The sequence below is a fragment of the Panulirus ornatus genome, chromosome 18 (genome assembly GCF_036320965.1).
Source record: "Panulirus ornatus isolate Po-2019 chromosome 18, ASM3632096v1, whole genome shotgun sequence".
NCBI classification, from domain to species: Eukaryota; Metazoa; Arthropoda; class Malacostraca; order Decapoda; family Palinuridae; genus Panulirus; species Panulirus ornatus.
The window spans coordinates 45,643,858-45,663,592 of NC_092241.1; the positions used below are offsets into that span (position 1 = coordinate 45,643,858).

At 40.4% G+C, this 19,735-nt stretch overlaps 1 protein-coding gene across 7 annotated transcripts in view; it reads right to left on the bottom strand.

Moving 5' to 3' along the window:
- The window catches only part of LOC139755051 (uncharacterized), a 502,140-nt gene that overhangs the window by 29,994 nt on the left and 452,411 nt on the right, over positions 1-19,735 (bottom strand). For all 7 annotated transcript variants that reach the window (XM_071673053.1, XM_071673055.1, XM_071673054.1 and 4 more), the window contains 2 exons: positions 10,396-10,548; positions 2,427-2,545 (listed from right to left, as the gene is read on the bottom strand). In XM_071673053.1, coding sequence (XP_071529154.1) covers positions 2,427-2,545; positions 10,396-10,548 — 272 coding nt within the window. The remainder of the gene's footprint in view (positions 1-2,426; positions 2,546-10,395; positions 10,549-19,735) is intronic.

Below are 19,735 nucleotides of genomic sequence, written 5' to 3' on the forward strand. Positions count from 1 at the left end.
GGAAGTGGAGGTGAGGGGCAAAGGTTTGGGGAGTGCTGAAAAATATGTAGAAAAAGTGAATATTATCTGGGAAGACAAAAATGGGTATGTCTGAAGGAATAGCAGTCCCAGCAATATTCAATGAATGTGAAGTAAAGGCTATAGATAAGGGTGTGTAAAGGAGGGTGGATGTGTTGGAAATGTAATGTTTGAGGACAATAAGTGTTGTTAGGTGGTTTGATAGAATAGAATAAGTAATGAAAAGGGTAAGAGATAGGTGTGGTACTAAAAAGAGTAGCTGAAAGAGCTGAAGAGGGTGTGCTAAAATGGTTTGGTCAAAGATACAGAATGAGTCAGGAAAGGTTGATAAAGAGGATATATGTGTCAGAAGTGGAGGGAACAAGGGGAACAAAATGGAGATGGAAGGATGGAGTGAAAAGGATTTTCTGCTATCAAGCCAGAACATGCAGGAGGGTGCAAGGCATGGAAGGGACAGAATAACTTGGAGCAATCTGGTATGCTACAGTTTACATGCTGTCAGTGGACAGGTTAAATCATGAAAAAGTCTGTGAGGCCTGGTTGTGGATAGGGAGTAGTAGTTTTGGGGCTTTATACATGTCAGCTAGAGAATGGATGTGAATGGAGGCTACCTTTCATCACCTGTTCCTGGTACCAACTGGCGATGAAGTACAAAAAAAACACATGTTCATCATTTCCTGCATTAAATAATGCAAGGAAGTGCATGGAACAGACAAAGAAATGCCCTTATTCACTTACATCCACTGTCTAGCTGTCTAGTACACTGCAATGAAACCAAAGCCCCCTATCCACAATGCCCTGGTTAAGCCCACTGATAGCACATCATCCCCTGTATACCACATTATTCCATCATATCCTGCATTAGCTAATGCAAGGAAGTGCATGGAACAGACAAAGAAATGCCCTTATTCACTTACATCCACTCTCTAGCTGTCTTGTACACTGCAATGAAACCAAAGTCCCCTATCCACAACCAGGGCACACAGACCTTTCTTCATATGCCCTGGTTAAGCCCACTGATAGCACATCATCCCCTGTACACCACATTATTCCAAACTGCTCAATCCTTTACACATCTCACATCCTCCTGCACATTCAGGCTCTATACTTTCAAAGTATCTCTCAACATCACCTCCTTGGTTTCTCCTTTTCCTAATTTCTTCCACTTCTGACATGTGTACCTTCTCAGTCATCCTCTCCTCATTAATTTTCTCCATATGTCCAACCCATTTCAACACATGCTTTCCAGCTCTCTTATACACACTCCTCTTACATCCATACTTCTCTCTTCCCATCATTTCTTATTCCACCAACTTTCCTCACACCAATACTATCCTAAGACATTTAATTTCCTGCATATCCATCCTACCCTTCACATTTTTGCCTAAGGCCCACACCTCACATCCATACAACACTGAAAGGACTACTATACCATCAAACTACCCATCTCTGCCCATAAGGACAGTGACCATCTTTCTTCACACATTCCCAATGTGTTAAGGACTTTTGTCTCCTCACCCAACCCACAGTTCACTTCACCTCCCACGGTTCCATTCCCTGCCATATCTACTCATGGATATCTAAAACATTCCACATCCTCCAAGTTCTTACCATTCAAACAAACCCTGAAAACAACCTGTCTTTCTTCACTACTAAACCTAATAACCTTCATTCTACTGACATTTACTCTTGACTCTCTTGTCATACACTCACCCAAACTCAGACAACTGAATCTTTATATATCGATTTGCCACAAGTTTTGTGTTATCAGCAAACAACTGATTCAACTTGTACCTCTGTAATTTGAAAATTCACGATACTGTCATCCTATCAAGCACTCTTCTGAGGCACACTTGTAAAAATTGGATAAAAGTGTCAAATTCAGAACAGCTTGCTGCCTGCTACAGCTTCTCTTGGAAGGAGTGCACTGAGAGATGCTACTGGCCATATGATGACTCAGGATGGAACTGGGCTCCAGTCAGAACACTTGACATGGTGAGACCACCTTCTTCATTGTTCAAAGCTTGCTTTATGTACCAAAGACTGACCCCATAACAAGTCACATCTATCCAGCGAAGTAAACAAAATTCAACTGGCTAGCATACTAAAGATTGCTTCATACACTTTCAGTATCTACTTACATTGTAAACCATTCTGGTAAATAGTGTATAAAACTGATATATGCATCATATGTTAATTTCATTATATCAGTAGATGACCATTTTCTTACTCTTGTTATTACCCTGAATAAGTAACCTTTCTGTACATTCTATTTTACACATGGTCTTGTTTAGCAAAACCAGATGAAGGTGAAAGTGGCAGCAAGTGACATGGCAGAAAGTTTTGTATATTTCATGATTAGATCTTTCCTTAAACATCCATACGTACATAAATGTGCACTAACAAACCTTATGCGCTTTAAGGGATCGCCCCTGTGCTGTTAACGTTACATCCATGAATGATTCATCTCGAGCTAAGGCTTCCAGAACAATTGTCAAGTGGTTGTTGTGCCGCAGCTGGTAACTCTCTGCAAAGGAAAAATTAAATGTGTGGTATCTATTAAAAATTTCTAATCTCAAGTATATAAAAGTATATAACGACTCCATATCATAATAAGATGTTTTAATGAAAAATGACAAAACCTCAATTATTACCTTTGTCACATACTGCAAACAGTTCATTACAATCAGTGAAAGTTAGGATAAATGTTGCTAAAATTCTTGTTTTTCTTATCTTACAACAGCCCTTTTTTGTTGGTTACAATACTTTTTTTTTTTAATTAAGTACCCAGATCTGACTAATGTATCAAAATCAATATAAGCACATGATATAAATTATGGTATTCTTAAAATCATCCATCTTATCATTGAGGACAAGGGAGAAATAATATTTCTTACATATCCCCTATATGCTATAAAAGACAACAAATGGGTGGGAGCAGGAAACTTGAAACCCTTTTCCTCCAAACAGTAAAAATGAAAAATGTTTGAACTGGTAGGAAAAAGGTAAATACAAGTACAAGGAAGGGTGCAGATTCTACCATCCTGAATTTTGCAAACAATCACTAGAGATTAGGTACTACTTAAACAGATACTGCAAGAACCACCACATATCAAGGACAATGAGATATCCCTTGTGCCCATCAAAATGCACATTCTTTTTTATTGACAAAGGTCCAAGCAAAGGAAGGAGAGAACTACCAGTGGAGGAAATGAAAGTATGGTGAGGAAACTGAAAGCTATCTGCCAAGTTCAGCAGAAGGGAGTACACTAACCCCAAAACAACACAGAGACAATCACTGTAATATCTTTCATATACCCTAACATACAGGGACTGAAATAAACTGAGCAAATAAAATCCCATTAATATGTGGCTTGCTAAAATAGTCAAGTGAGGTATTTACTGCTTTCACCAAAACACACAATATTTCATATCAATAGTGGGGGGTGAATCCTAAATTACAATCCGTAAAGATGTGACAGAGCTTGATCATTGGGAGAAGATATATAGTATATCAAAGATACAATTATAACAATTGAACTCCCTAAATGAAGTAGCAGAAGCACTCATTATCAAGACTGAAAACCCACACCAATTATACCAATTGAGCTCCCTAAATGAAGTAGCAGAAGCACTCATTATCAAGACTGAAAACGCAAACCTAGTCATTACATTAATCTATAGACCAACAGATGCAAAGCCTCCTGAATTTATGGAACAAATAAAAAATACAGTCATTTCTTGACCTCCTTAGAAACTCAGTTCCCAAATATACTTGTCTTAGACTTAATCAGTCACACATTAAATGAAGACAGAGGAAATAACATAATAATGGAAATGCTGACAATGGAAGTTGCCTAGGGAAACCAGTTACTCAGACTATGCGAAAAGTTTTCCTTAGCCATCGAATAAAAAAACCAAGCAGAGGACATAGTATTTTGAACTTAATCTTCACATATACTGTGGACCTAATATGGGATATTACCATCTCAAACATCTTATACTCTGATCACAATCTGACTGCATGAAAAACAAGCTTGCATGCTAAACCGCAGATTCAGAACACATGAAACAGTGGAGGTGTTTTCATTAATTTCAGCTTTAACAGTACATGGATAAACTGGATGGATGTGAACATTAAGACACAATGGTATCCTGCTGAGTACCAAAATGGAGGAGGAATGTGTAAATAATATGAACGTTTGGCACTCCAAACATGCAACAGACATATACCAGAGACAAAAGCCCAAAAATGTTTAGTTTGGAAAGGGAAACATGAGCACTTTACTGGGGGCAACAAAAAATTGCAGCCTATCTAAAGGTGCCACAGTTCACTAAGTAAAGGAAAGAAAACCTATCAGGTGAATTATCAGACAGACCATAAACTAAAATGTCACAGGAAACAAGAAAAAGCCACATATGAAATATGAAATATTTCAAAATACTTAAATGTAAAATGCAAATCCAGGACCACAACCTCCAAACTTAAGACAGAAGAAGGTACTCTACTGATGACTGCCATGAGATAAGCAAGATTCTAAAAAGGCAATATGAATCATAAGTAATATTAGAAATAATTAACCCAACAGACTTCTCCCTTAACAGTAATCCCCCAAGGGTACAACATACGGTAGGTATCACCACCTCAACACAAGATTTCAAGAAGGCAATTGAGAACATGCCCATGAACTTAACCCTAGGCCTGGACTCATGGAACCAAGTCTTCATATAGAAATGCTAGACACCATGAGCACATGCATTAAATATCCTCTGATGAAAACAAGTAGATTCTGGCATTATTCCCAATTCTGAAACTGATCCACATCACCCTATTCCAAAAAGGTGGAAGCAAACCAGTCTCTAAAAACTATAGACAAATAGCATTAACATTGTACATAATTAAAATCTTCAAAAGAGTCATAAGAGGCAAGCTGACTGAACTTATGGAAGTGAACAAACTACATAACCCAAGACAACATAGTTTCAGGGTGGGAAGATCTTTCCTCTCTCAGTTACTTGAAGCTATGGAAAACAAAGAAAATACTGACAAGAATTACAAAGACTTTCCAAAAGCACTTGAAAAATGTGACCATGGTGTTTGGGAACATAAAATGAAAAAGATGGAAATAACCAGGAAAAATTAGGAGATGGGTATAAAACTTTTAACTAACAAATCACAACACATTTGCAAACCATGCCATCTCTAGTACTTCCACAATAAAAGGATCAGTTCTCCAAGGAATTGTACTTGTACCCCTTCTATTTGTTATTCTTATTACGAATAATGATGCAAACATAAACCATTTTCACATCTTTTGCAGATAACAAAAGAATAAGTAAGAATATCACATCATTAGAAGATACTGAAAGGCTACAAAGAGACATAAACAAAGTTTAACTGGGAACATCTCAGAAAAACATACTTTTCAATGGAGACAAAATTTTGACTCCTCCGGTATAGGGAAAATGAAGAAATCAAAATGAGCACAGAATAACAGACAAACACTGATGCAATCATAAACCAGTTGAATAATGTGAAAGACCTTGGAGTACTAATGTTTAATGACCTAACCTTTGGCTAACAACAAAACAGCAGTCATCTCATGCAGAAGGATGGCAGGCTGGATCCTGCAGACCCTTTAAATATGGAAAGAAAGACCAATGATAATACTATTCAAGGCACTAATTCTTTCACAAATTGAATACTGTTGCATTCTATAAGTGTCGGTGGTGGAGGGAACGAGAAGTGGGAGACCAAATTGGAGGTGGAAAGATGGAGTGAAAAAGATTTTGAGTGATCGGGGCCTGAACATGCAGGAGGGTGAAAGGCGGGCAAGGAATAGAGTGAATTGGATCGATGTGGTATACCAGGGTCGACATGCTGTCAATGGACTGAACCAGGGCATGTGAAGCGTCTGAGGTCAACCATGGAAAGTTCTGTGGGGCCTGGATGTGGAAAGGGAGCTGTGGTTTCGGGCATTATTACATGACAGCTAGAGACTGAGTGTGAACGAATGGGGCCTTTGTTGTCTTTTCCTAGCGCTACCTCGCACACATGAGGGGGGAGGGGGATGTTATTCCATGTGTGGCGAGGTGGTGATGGGAATAAATAAAGCCAGACAGTATGAATTATGTACATGTGTATATATGTATATGTCTGTGTGTGTATATATATGTGTACATTGAGATGTATAGGTACGTATATTTGCGTGTGTAGACGTGTATGTATATACATGTATATGGGGGTGGGTTGGGCCATTTCTTTCGTCTGTTTCCTTGCGCTATCTCGGAAATGTGGGAGACAGCGACAAAGCAAAATAAAAATTATAAAAAAAATAATCTAATATAACCATAAAGGCAAATTCAAAGTGTCCAGAGATCATTCACATCCCATGTTATAGGAACTAAATTATACTGTTAATGACTGGAGCACAGACGCAAGAGATATATCATCATTTATACCTGCAAAATCTTAGAAGGTATAGTTTGCATCATATTTGGAAATAATATTCTAATGGTACATCAGGCATGGAAGACATTAAATTACTACCTCTGTAATCCAAAGGTGTAATATGAAAAAAAGATGGAATAACTTAAACATTTCGGGGCTGAGTCTTCAAAATCTTACCATCTCCCATCAGACACAATATGGGACATACAAGAGAAGTTCATGAAAGCATTGGACAAGCAAAGTGTATCAGATCAGCCAGGCTGCAGGTGCTATGTAGGCCTAAAGGTTACCCATTCAAGCATTCTGGGCCCAGTCCGAGATGCTGAAGTGAGGAGCCCTGAAGATCTCAAGGTATTTACGTTATTTACAAGGGGCCAAGCAAAGATTTTTCATTTATGGTTCAGCCATCTGATCCTGATGCCATCATACTAAAATGATAAAGATAAACATCTGTTCCAGAAGCCATCACAATGAGATGGGAAAAAGGGAAGCATAACGAAAAACTATTTTCACTTCATTCCAATTCCAATTTAGGAATCAATTTTGCAAAAATATGGTCCCAAACTCCAAAACTACAGGCAGACATGGGGTGGTATGCCCAATACCACACATAATGAAACACCTAATATGAATCAACTTTGTAACGATCTTTGTAATGTTAACCCACTGAGGTCTGGCTAAGACCCTTTGTGACCTCTGTAATCCCTGAGATACCTCTCACAGGATGAGCATGGGATGCACAATAAATTTGCCAATTTGCTAGGGTTACCTACATTAATCAATCAAATCAATCTCATGGAAGACTTAATAACCCCCCATCAACAAACTGCAATATATAAAATTTACTACTGCAAATTTTTACACAAAAACTATTTAGATGATCTGTTATGTTGGTATATTCTGGCTAGCGGACACCTTTGATTTTCACAGCGTCAGCTCAGTAGGAAAGCTGTCAACTAGTGTTAGAAAGGTGGAAAGTGGGATAATATGACAATTTGACCCATATGAGGCCCATGGACCTGATCAAGTCTCCCTATAGGGAAGTCTCCCTGTATGTGCTGAGGGAATGCACAGACACTTGCTTGGCCTCTTGTAAAACTGCTCATCAGGACACCCAAGGAAAGGAAAGTTTCAAAAACCATGCCTGCACTTAGGAAATTCTTTTGAACTACAGGCCTGTCCCTGATGAGTATGGTTTGTAAACACTAGAAAGTAATCAGGAAACAAATGAATGACAATCTACAAAGGACAAACTACTTGACCAGGAGATAAAATGGTTTCAGAAAAAGAGGCTGTGCATCATGAACCTTTTAGAAGTATATAAAAGGATAAGCTCATTCTTAAACCAAAGAGGTTGTGCATTCCAAGAATGCTAAAAAGTCTTTGACCTTGTAAATGCATCAGATGTTTGTGAGAAGTTGGAACTATGGGCATAAAATAAGAGGCAAACTCCTCAATTGGATTGAGGAAGGGAATGAAGGGAATAAGTAAGAGGAGGAGGGGAGAAGGAAGCTTGGAGGGTTTCAGGCTATACAGGGGAGTTTCTAGATGTCTGGCATTTTACTGTGTAGAGTAGCTGAATATATATAAGAGTATTTGTACTTTATTTGTCCTGAAGTCTTTTTTGTGGAAATATGATATGTTGCTGGGCCAACTACAGAGTTCTTTCAGGTTGTATGTGTTCTGAATGTCAGTGGGCATGAAGGGTGAATGAATAGTTGTTCTGGGGTGGTCTGCGTCATTTTTTCATAAACGTTTCGTTCAGTTTGTGGATACTGAGTAGTGATTGTATGAGTATGTTTGCATGATTTTTGACAGCAAGAATGTTATTTTGGGTTAACAGTGCCTTATATGTATGTGAAGAGTGAATTTTCTTTATAGCTCTTTAAAGTTAGATGCTCTTGATTTTACAGTTCTGCTAAACCTAACCTTACTTTTATGTACATTAACTCAACCTTTTCCTTTCACACAATCCCATTTCAGAAAAGGAAATATTCCTATGAGTCCACGGGGAAAATGAAACACAGTGTTTCATTTTCCCCGTGGACTCATAGGAATATATATACATATATATTCCCCATCCCTAATGAACTGTGGACATGCTCCTCTCTCTAAGATCTCCCTAACCACCCAATCCATAAAAACATTAAATAGCCATGATGACATCACATATCCTGTTGTTGACCCACCTTCACCTGAAACCAATCACTTTCCTTTCTTCCTATTCAAACACAAGCTTTACTCTCAATAAAAACTCCTGACTGCTTTCAGTTACTTTCTCTCCACACCATAAATTTCCCACTCTAAGATATTTTCCATATCTATCTATATCTCTGATGCTTGTTTGCAACTGGGGCTCCCTCAAGCAGGTGGCCATGGTAAGAGAGTTTCCATAACTAGTGAACTCTAGTGACATTTCTTAGTCTTTAGTGCCTCAACCTTAACAAGCCACTGGCAGAGGGCAACTCTAGTGCAGTGTTTGCAGTGGCTCCTACCTAATGTTCCTACACAATATATATTCAAAACTTCAACAAAGCATCTCTATCACCCTTATTAGATGCTTTCTCCAGATCATAAATGCTAAATACAAATTCATCTGTTACTCTTACTATTTATCAAAAAATTCTTCAAAGCAGATACCTGATACATTTATCTCTCTTGAAGCCACACTGTTCCTCCTAGTATGATGCTCTGAGCATGCCACAAACCTTTCAATCACCATTCTCCCAAACAATGTACTATGTACACTCAACAAATCTATACCATTGTAACTCAAATAATCATTTTATACAATGGCACTACACAGACTCTCTGCCAATTCTCAAGAACCTTGGGCCATACATGTATTAAAAATCCTGAATAACGAATTAACAACACTGGCACCTCCATTCATGAAAAATTCAGTTGCAATCCAATCCACCCCAACTACCTTGCTGCACTTCATTTTACTGAGAGACTTCACCATCCCTTTTCTTTTCATCAAACCATTGCTATCACTTTCTCTCTTAGCATACCTCAATGATCTAAACACTCCACGCTCTGCCACCGAATCATCTAACACGTTCAACAGTCCCTCAAAATACTCACTCCATCTCCTAATCTCTTCTTGCCTCTCACCATTCCTATCACCTGCTTCCTTCATTGATGCTTTTTTTTTTCTTAACCTTCCAGAGCATTTTCTGATTATCTCTGAAGTCTGTTGAAACTCTTCATCTCCAGCTCTCATTTGCCCTGTTTTTCAGCCCTGGCACCTTCCTATTGGCTTCCTACTGCTTCATCTTGTGTACCTCCCAGTCACCCTCACCACTCCCTTGCAGTTAATACCCATCCAACTCTCTTTTCTCTTTCAATAATAACTTAAATTCCTCATTCCACTACTCATTACCCTTTCTCACATGTCTATCTTCCACCTTCTACATGTCACATACTTCTCTCACTCATGTAAACACTGCTTCCCTAAATATCTCCCATTCTTACCCCAAATTTTATGCACTCTCACCTTTTGACATTTTCCACCCAGTTTTTCCTGATCTTTCTTAATATAAACCTCTTTTCCAAACTCACTCACTTTGACTATCCTCTTCCCACCCATACCATTTCTTCCTTCCTATAGCCTTTCAAAATTTTCACACTTGCCTTCACAAAGAAATGATCCACCATCTCACCAGCTGCCCCTCGCAACACATTTACAAGAGAGCACATCTGCATTATCACCTGTTTGTCACTATCTACTTGTATAACTTGTATAGCATGGGGACAGTGTTCTGAAAATAGGAAGGGTATGCTGTTGATCCCAGTCCCTTTTACAAACACTTTCAGATTCAGGCCTCACCTAATAAAATAAAACTGATCCCATAAAGCACATAACAAGATCCTAAAATAATAAACAAATAAGAGCCAAAAACGGACATGTACGTTCCATCTACCTGGTTTTTGTGGAGTTGGTGTGGGTGGTGCAGGAGTAAGTTCTCGTTCACTGGTTTCAGCCAGAAACTGTTCTGGGGATACTGCAACAGGTACTTCATCACCATTATTGTGACCAAATTCACTACTTCCATGATCCTCCGGTGCTGGCAGACCTGGAAAAAAGAGCCTGGTTATTAATAATGAATTAAATATTCAAATGAATTCGGCGATTCCGTACAACTTGAACCAACTGTATGAAGCATATGTGGACCCTTTCTCAATATATAAGTAGTTTGTCTGTCCAAATGCAAGTATTAAAGAGACTTATATATAGCATTCCAATTACTATAAAAAATTCACTAGTTGCCTTGATTATTCTACAGTATATGTAAAGCTGTTGACTACTCATGGCATGTGTATATGAGAGGACAATGAGTGGTTTATCTAACTGTAAAAACATTGTGCCTCAATATCAGAAAAACAGAAATAAGCAAATTATCTGATGGCAAAATGAGTCTGTGGATGAATGACAAAACACAGATGGGTCTTCAGAGTACATGTCATTAATATACTCCATATATTTTTTCTTTTTTACATTTCAGAATATCCAATGCTACCACTCATGCTATGGTCCATTCATGATTGTTTAAACATCAATATTAATTACAAAACTAACTAACTTTAACTTCAGACTTATCTTGGTATATACACTAGGTATCAATAAGATAAAAAAAACGAATGCACATTAATCATCCCCCCAGTTGCACCTCTCAGCATATAAACATCCAAAAGTCTCTCTTTCATGCGCCTAGCAATTAACACGTAATCCAATAACGCTCTCTGGCCATCTCTCTTCCTTACATATGTATACTTATGTATATCTCTCTTTTTAAACCAGGTATTCCCAATCACAAGTCCTTTTTCAGCACACAATTCTACAAGCTCTTCACCATTTCCATTTACAACACTGCACACCCCATGTACACCAATCATTCCTTCAACTGCCACATTACTCACCTTTGCATTCAAATCACCCATCACTATAACCTGGTCTCATGCATCAAAACTGCTAACACACTCACTCAGCTGCTCCCAAAACACTTGCCTCTCATAATCTTTCTTCTCATGCCCAAGTGCATGGGCACCAATAATCACCCATCTCTCTCCATCCACTTTCAGTTTAACCATATCAATCTACAGTTTACTTTCTTACACTCTATCACATACTTCCACAACTCCTGTTTCAGTAGTGCTACTCCTTCCTTTGCTTTTGTCCTCTCACCAACCCCTGACTTTACTCCCAAAACATTCCCAAACCACTCTTCCCCTTTACCCTTGAGCTTCACTTCACTCAGAACCAAAACTTCCAGGTTCCTTTCCTCAAACATACTACCTATCTCCTTTTTTCTCATCTTGGTTACATCCACACACATTTAGACATCCCAATCTGAGCCTTCGAGGAGGATGAGCACTCCCCCCATGGCCACTTCTTGTTTCCCCTTTAAGAAAGTTAAAATACAAGGAGGGGAAGTTTAAAATACAAGGAGGGGAAGTTTTCAGAAAAGAAGAGAGAATGTTGGGGTGAAAAGAGTGGTGAGAGTAAGTGAGCTTGGGAAGGAGACTTGTGTGAGGAAGTACCAGGAGAGACTGAGTGCAGAATGGAAAAAGGTGAGAGCAAAGGACGTAAGGAGAGTGGGGGAGGAATGGGATGTATTTAGGGAAGCAGTTATGCCTTGCGCAAAAGATGCTTGTGACACGAGAAGCGTGGAAGGTGGGCAGATTAGAAAGGGTAGTGAGTGGTGGGATGAAGAAGTAAGATTATTAGAGAAAGAGGAGAGAGAGGTATTTGGACGAGTTTTGCAGGGAAATAGTGCAAATGACTGGGAGATATATAAAAGAAAAAGGCAGGAGGTCAAGAGAAAGGTGCAAGAGGTGAAAAAGAGGGCAAATGAGAGTTGGGGTGAGAGAGTATCATCAAATTTTAGGGAGAATAAAAAGATGTTTTGGAAGGAGGTAAACAAAGTGCGTAAGACAAGAGAACAAATGGGAACATTGGTGAAGGGGGCTAATGGGGAGGTAAAAGCAAGTAGTGGTGATGTGAGAAGGAGAGGGAGTGAGTATTCAGAAGGTTTGTTGAAAGTGTTAGATGATAGAGTGGCAGATATAGGGTGTTTTGGTCAAGGTGGTATGCGAAGTGAGAGGGTCAGGGAGAATGGTTTGGTAAACAGAGAAGAGGTAGTGAAAGCTTTGAGGAAGATGAAAGCCGGCAAGGCAGCAGGTTTGGATGATATTGCAGTGGAATTTATTAAAAAAGGGGGTGACTGCGTTGTTGACTGGTGGGTGAAGATATTCAATGTATGTATGGCTCATGGTGAAGTGCCTGAGGATTGGCGAAATTCACGCATAGTGCCATTGTACAAAGGCAAAGGGGATAAAGGTGAGTGTTCAAATTACAGAGGTATAAGTTTGTTGAGTATTCCTGGGAAATTATATGAGATGGTGTTGATTGAGAGGGTGAAGGCATGTATAGAGCATCATATTGGGGAAGAGCAGTGTGGTTTCAGAAGTGGTAGAGGATGTGTGGATCAGGTATTTGCTTTGAAGAATGTATGTGAGAAATACTTAGAAAAGTAAATGGATTTGTAAGTAGCATTTATGGACCTGGAGAAGGAATATGATAGAACTGATAGAGAAGAGATGCTCTGTGGAAAGTATTAAGAGTATATGGTGTGGGAGGCAAGTTGCTAGAAGCAATGAAAAGTTTTTATCGAGGATGTAAGGCATGTGTAAGAGTAGGAAGAGAGGAAAGTGATTGGTTCCCAATGAATGTTGGTTTATGGAAAGGGTGCGTGATGTCCCCATGGTTGTTTAATTTGTTTATAGATGAGGTTGTTAGGGAGGTGAATGCAAGAGTTTTGGAAAGAGGGGCAAGTATGCAGTCTGTTGTGGATGAGAGGGCTTGGGAAGTGAGTCACCTGCTGTTCACTGATAATACAGCACTGGTGGCTGATTCGGGTGAGAAACTGCAGAAGCTGGTGACTGAGTTTGGTAAAGTGTGTGAAAGAAGAAAACTGTGAGTAAATGTGAATAACAGCAAAGTATTAGGTACAGTAGGGTTGAGGGAAAAGCCAATTGGGAAGCAAGTCTGAATGGAGAAAAACTGGAGGAAGTGAAGTGTTTTAGATATCTGGGAGTGGATTTGGCAGCAGATGGAACCATGGAAGCCGAGGTGAATCATAGGATGGGGGAAAGGGCAAAAGTTATGGAAGTGTTGAAAAATGTGTGGAAGTCGAGAACATTATCTTGGAAAGCAAAATGGGTATGTTTGAAGGAATAGTGGTTCCAACAATGTTATATGGTTGAGAGGCGTGGGCTATAGATAGAGTTGTGCGGAGGAGGGTGGATATGCTAGAAATGAGATGTATGAGGACTATATGTGGTGTGAGGTGGTTTGATTGAGTAAGTAATGAAAGGGTAAGAGAGATGTGTGGTAATAAAAAGAGTGTGGTTGAGAGAGCAGAAGAGGGTGTTTTGAAATGGTTTGGTCACATGAAGAGAATGAGTGAGGAAAGATTGACAAAGAGGATATATGTGTCAGAGGTGGAGGGAACGAGAAGTGGGAGACCAAATTGGAAGTGGAAAGATGGAGTGAAAAAGATCTAGAGTGATCGGGGCCTGAACATGCAGGAGGGTGAAAGGCATGCAAGGAATAGAGTGAATTGGAACTGTGTGGTATACCAGGGCCAACGTGCTGTCAATGGATTGAACCAGGGCATGTGAAGCATCTGGGGTAAACCATGGAAAGTTTTGTGGAGCCTGGATGTGGAAAGGGAGCTATGGTTTTGGTGCATTACACTTCATAGCTAAAGACTGAGTGTGAACAAATGTGGCCTTTGTTGTCTTTTCCTAGCATTACCTCGCGCACGTGCGAGGGGAGCAGGTTGTTATTTCATGTGTGGTGGGGTGGAGACGGGAATGAATAAGGGTAGACAGTATGAATTATGTACGTGTATATATATCTATATGTCTGTGTGTGTATATATATGTATACATTGAGATTTATAGGTATGTATATGTGCGTGTGGACATGTATGTATATACATGTGTATGTGGGTGGGTTGGGCCATTCTTTTGTCTGTTTCCTTGTGCTATCTCACTAACGCGGGAGACAGCAACAAAGTATAATGAATATATATATATATATATATATATATATATATATATATATATATATATATATATATATATATATTTTATTTATTTATTATACTTTGTCGCTGTCTCCCGCGTTTGCGAGGTAGCGCAAGGAAATAGACGAAAGAAATGGCCCAACCCCCCCCCATACACATGTATATACATACGTCCACACACGCAAATATACATACCTACACAGCTTTCCATGGTTTACCCCAGACGCTTCACATGCCTTGCTTCAATCCACTGACAGCACGTCAACCCCGGTATACCACATCGCTCCAATTCACTCTATTCCTTGCCCTCCTTTCACCCTCCTGCATGTTCAGGCCCCGATCACACAAAATCTTTTTCACTCCATCTTTCCACCTCCAATTTGGTCTCCCTCTTCTCCTTGTTCCCTCCACCTCCGACACATATATCCTCTTGGTCAATCTTTCCTCACTCATCCTCTCCATGTGCCCAAACCACTTCAAAACACCCTCTTCTGCTCTCTCAACCACGCTCTTTTTATTTCCACACATCTCTCTTACCCTTACGTTACTCACTCGATCAAACCACCTCACATCACACATTGTCCTCAAACATCTCATTTCCAGCACATCCATCCTCCTGCGCACATCTCTATCCATAGCCCACGCCTCGCAACCATACAACATTGTTGGAACCACTATTCCTTCAAACATACCCATTTTTGCTTTCCGAGATAATGTTCTCGACTTCCACACATTCTTCAAGGCCCCCAGGATTTTCGCCCCCTCCCCCACCCTATGATCCACTTCCGCTTCCATGGTTCCATCCGCTGCCAGATCCACTCCCAGATATCTAAAACACTTCACTTCCTCCAGTTTTTCTCCATTCAAACTCACCTCCCAATTGACTTGACCCTCAACCCTACTGTACCTAATAACCTTGCTCTTATTCACATTTACTCTTAACTTTCTTCTTCCACACACTTTTCCAAACTCAGTCACCAGCTTCTGCAGTTACTCACATGAATCAGCCACCAGCGCTGTATCATCAGCGAACAACAACTGACTCACTTCCCAAGCTCTCTCATCCCCAACAGACTTCATACTTGCCCCTCTTTCCAAAACTCTTGCATATATATATATATATTCATTATATATACATATATATATATACAAGATGCTTGTGGCATGAGAAGAGTGGGAAGTGGGTTGATTAGAAAGGGTAGTGAGTGGTGGGATGAAGAAGTAAGAGTATTAGTGAAAGAGAAGAGAGAGGCATTTGGACGATTTTTGCAGGGAAAAAATGCAATTGAGTGGGAGATGTATAAAAGAAAGAGACAGGAGGTCAAGAGAAAGGTGCAAGAGGTGAAAAAAAGGGCAAATGAGAGTTGGGGTGAGAGAGTATCATTAAATTTTAAGGAGAATAAAAAGATGTTCTGGAAGGAGGTAAATAAAGTGCTTAAGACAAGGGAGCAAATGGGAACTTTAGTGAAGGGCGCAAATGGGGAGGTGATATCAAGTAGTGGTGATGTGAGAAGGAGATGGAGTGAGTATTTTGAAGGTTTGTTGAATGTGTTTGATGATAGAGTGGCAGATATACGGTGTTTTGGTCGAGGTGGTGTGCAAAGTGAGAGGGTTAGGGAAAATGATTTGGTAAACAGAGAAGAGGTAGTGAAAGCTTTGCGGAAGATGAAAGCCGGCAAGGCAGCAGGTTTGGATGGTATTGCAGTGGAATTCATTAAAAAAGGGGGTGACTGTATTGTTGACTGGTTGGTAAGGTTATTTAATGTATGTATGACTCATGGTGAGGTGCCTGAGGATTGGCGGAATGCGTGCATAGTGCCATTGTACAAAGGCAAAGGGGATAAGAGTGAGTGCTCAAATTACAGAGGTATAAGTTTGTTGAGTATTCCTGGTAAATTATATGGGAGGGTATTGATTGAGAGGGTGAAGGCATGTACAGAGCATCAGATTGGGGAAGAGCAGTGTGGTTTCAGAAGTGGTAGAGGATGTGTGGATCAGGTGTTTGCTTTGAAGAATGTATGTGAGAAATACTTAGAAAAGCAAATGGATTTGTATGTAGCATTTATGGATCTGGAGAAGGCATATGATAGAGTTGATAGAGATGCTCTGTGGAAGGTATTAAGAATATATGGTGTGGGAGGAAAGTTGTTAGAAGCAGTGAAAAGTTTTTATCGAGGATGTAAGGCATGTGTACGTGTAGGAAGAGAGGAAAGTGATTGGTTCTCAGTGAATGTAGGTTTGCGGCAGGGGTGTGTGATGTCTCCATGGTTGTTTAATTTGTTTATGGATGGGGTTGTTAGGGAGGTAAATGCAAGAGTTTTGGAAAGAGGGGCAAGTATGAAGTCTGTTGTGGATGAGAGAGCTTGGGAAGTGAGTCAGTTGTTGTTCGCTGATGATACAGCGCTGGTGGCTGATTCATGTGAGAAACTGCAGAAGCTGGTGACTGAGTTTGGTAAAGTGTGTGGAAGAAGAAAGTTAAGAGTAAATGTGAATAAGAGCAAGGTTATTAGGTACAGTAGGGTTGAGGGTCAAGTCAATTGGGAGGTGAGTTTGAATGGAGAAAAACTGGAGGAAGTGAAGTGTTTTAGATATCTGGGAGTGGATCTGGCAGCGGATGGAACCATGGAAGCGGAAGTGGATCATAGGGTGGGGGAGGGGGCGAAAATTCTGGGGGCCTTGAAGAATGTGTGGAAGACGAGAACATTATCTCGGAAAGCAAAAATGGGTATGTTTGAAGGAATAGTGGTTCCAACAATGTTGTATGGTTGCGAGGCGTGGGCTATTAATAGAGTTGTGCGCAGGAGGATGGATGTGCTGGAAATGAGATGTTTGAGGACAATGTGTGGTGTGAGGTGGTTTGATCGAGTGAGTAACGTAAGGGTAAGAGAGATGTGTGGAAATAAAAAGAGCGTGGTTGAGAGAGCAGAAGAGGGTGTTTTGAAGTGGTTTGGGCACATGGAGAGAATGAGTGAGGAAAGATTGACCAAGAGGATATATGTGTCGGAGGTGTTGGGCCATTTCTTTCGTCTGTTTCCTTGCGCTACCTCGCAAACGCGGGAGACAGCGACAAAGCAAAAAAAAAATATATATATATATATATATATATTATTATTATTTTATTATTATACTTTGTCGCTGTCTCCCGCGTTTGCGAGGTAGCGCAAGGAAACAGACGAAAGAAATGGCCCAACACCTCCGACACATATATCCTCTTGGTCAATCTTTCCTCACTCATTCTCTCCATGTGCCCAAACCACTTCAAAACACCCTCTTCTGCTCTCTCAACCACGCTCTTTTTATTTCCACACATCTCCCTTACCCTTACGTTACTTACTCGATCAAACCACCTCACAACACACATTGTCCTCAAACATCTCATTTCCAGCACATCCATCCTCCTGCACACAACTCTATCCATAGCCCATGCCTCGCAACCATACAACATTGTTGGAACCACTATTCCTTCAAACATACCCATTTTTGCTTTCCGAGATAATGTTCTCGACTTCCACACATTCTTCCAGGCTCCCAGAATTTTCGCCCCCTCCCCCACCCTATGATCCACTTCTGCTTCCATGGTTCCATCCGCTGCCAGATCCACTCCCAGATATCTAAAACACTTTACTTCCTCCAGTTTTTCTCCATTCAAACTTACCTCCCAATTGACTTGACCCTTAACCCTACTGTACCTAATAACCTTGCTCTTATTCACATTTACTCTTAACTTTCTTCTTTCACACACTTTACCAAACTCAGTCACCAGCTTCTGCAGTTTCTCACATGAATCAGCCACCAGTGCTGTATCATCAGCGAACAACAACTGACTCACTTCCCAAGCTCTCTCATCCCCAAGACTTCATACTTGCCCCTCTTTCCAAAACTCTTGCATTTACCTCCCTAACAATCCCATCCACAAACAAATTAAACAACCATGGAGACATCACACACCCCTGCCGCAAACCTACATTCACTGAGAACCATTCACTTTCCTCTCTTCCTACACGTACACATGCCTTACATCCTCGATAAAAACTTATAGCATTTATGGATCTGGAGAAGGCATATGATAGAGTTGATAGAGATGCTCTGTGAAGGTATTAAGAATATATGGTGTGGGAGGCAAGTTGTTAGAAGCAGTGAAAATATATATATATATATATATATATATATATATTTTTTTTTTTTTTTTTTTTTTTTTTTTATACTTTGTCGCTGTCTCCCGCGTTTGCGAGGTAGCGCAAGGAAACAGACGAAAGAAATGGCCCAACCCCCCCCCCCATACACATGTACATACGTCCACACACGCAAATATACATACCTACACAGCTTTCCATGGTTTACCCCAGACGCTTCACATGCCTTGATTCAATCCACTGACAGCACGTCAACCCCTGTATACCACATCGCTCCAATTCACTCTATTCCTTGCCCTCCTTTCACCCTCCTGCATGTTCAGGCCCCGATCACACAAAATCTTTTTCACTCCATCTTTCCACCTCCAATTTGGTCTCCCTCTTCTCCTCGTTCCCTCCACCTCCGACACATATATCCTCTTGGTCAATCTTTCCTCACTCATTCTCTCCATGTGCCCAAACCATTTCAAAACACCCTCTTCTGCTCTCTCAACCACGCTCTTTTTATTTCCACACATCTCTCTTACCCTTACGTTACTCACTCGCTCAAACCACCTCACACCACACATTGTCCTCAAACATCTCATTTCCAGCACATCCATCCTCCTGCGCACATCTCTATCCATAGCCCACGCCTCGCAACCATACAACATTGTTGGAACCACTATTCCTTCAAACATACCCATTTTTGCTTTCCGAGATAATGTTCTCGACTTCCACACATTTTTCAAGGCTCCCAAAATTTTCGCCCCCTCCCCCACCCTATGATCCACTTCCGCTTCCATGGTTCCATCCGCTGACAGATCCACTCCCAGATATCTAAAACACTTCACTTCCTCCAGTTTTTCTCCATTCAAACTCACCTCCCAACTGACTTGACCCTCACCCCTACTGTACCTAATAACCTTGCTCTTATTCACATTTACTCTTAACTTTCTTCTTCCACACACTTTACCAAACTCAGTCACCAGCTTCTGCAGTTTCTCACATGAATCAGCCACCAGCGCTGTATCATCAGCGAACAACAACTGACTCAC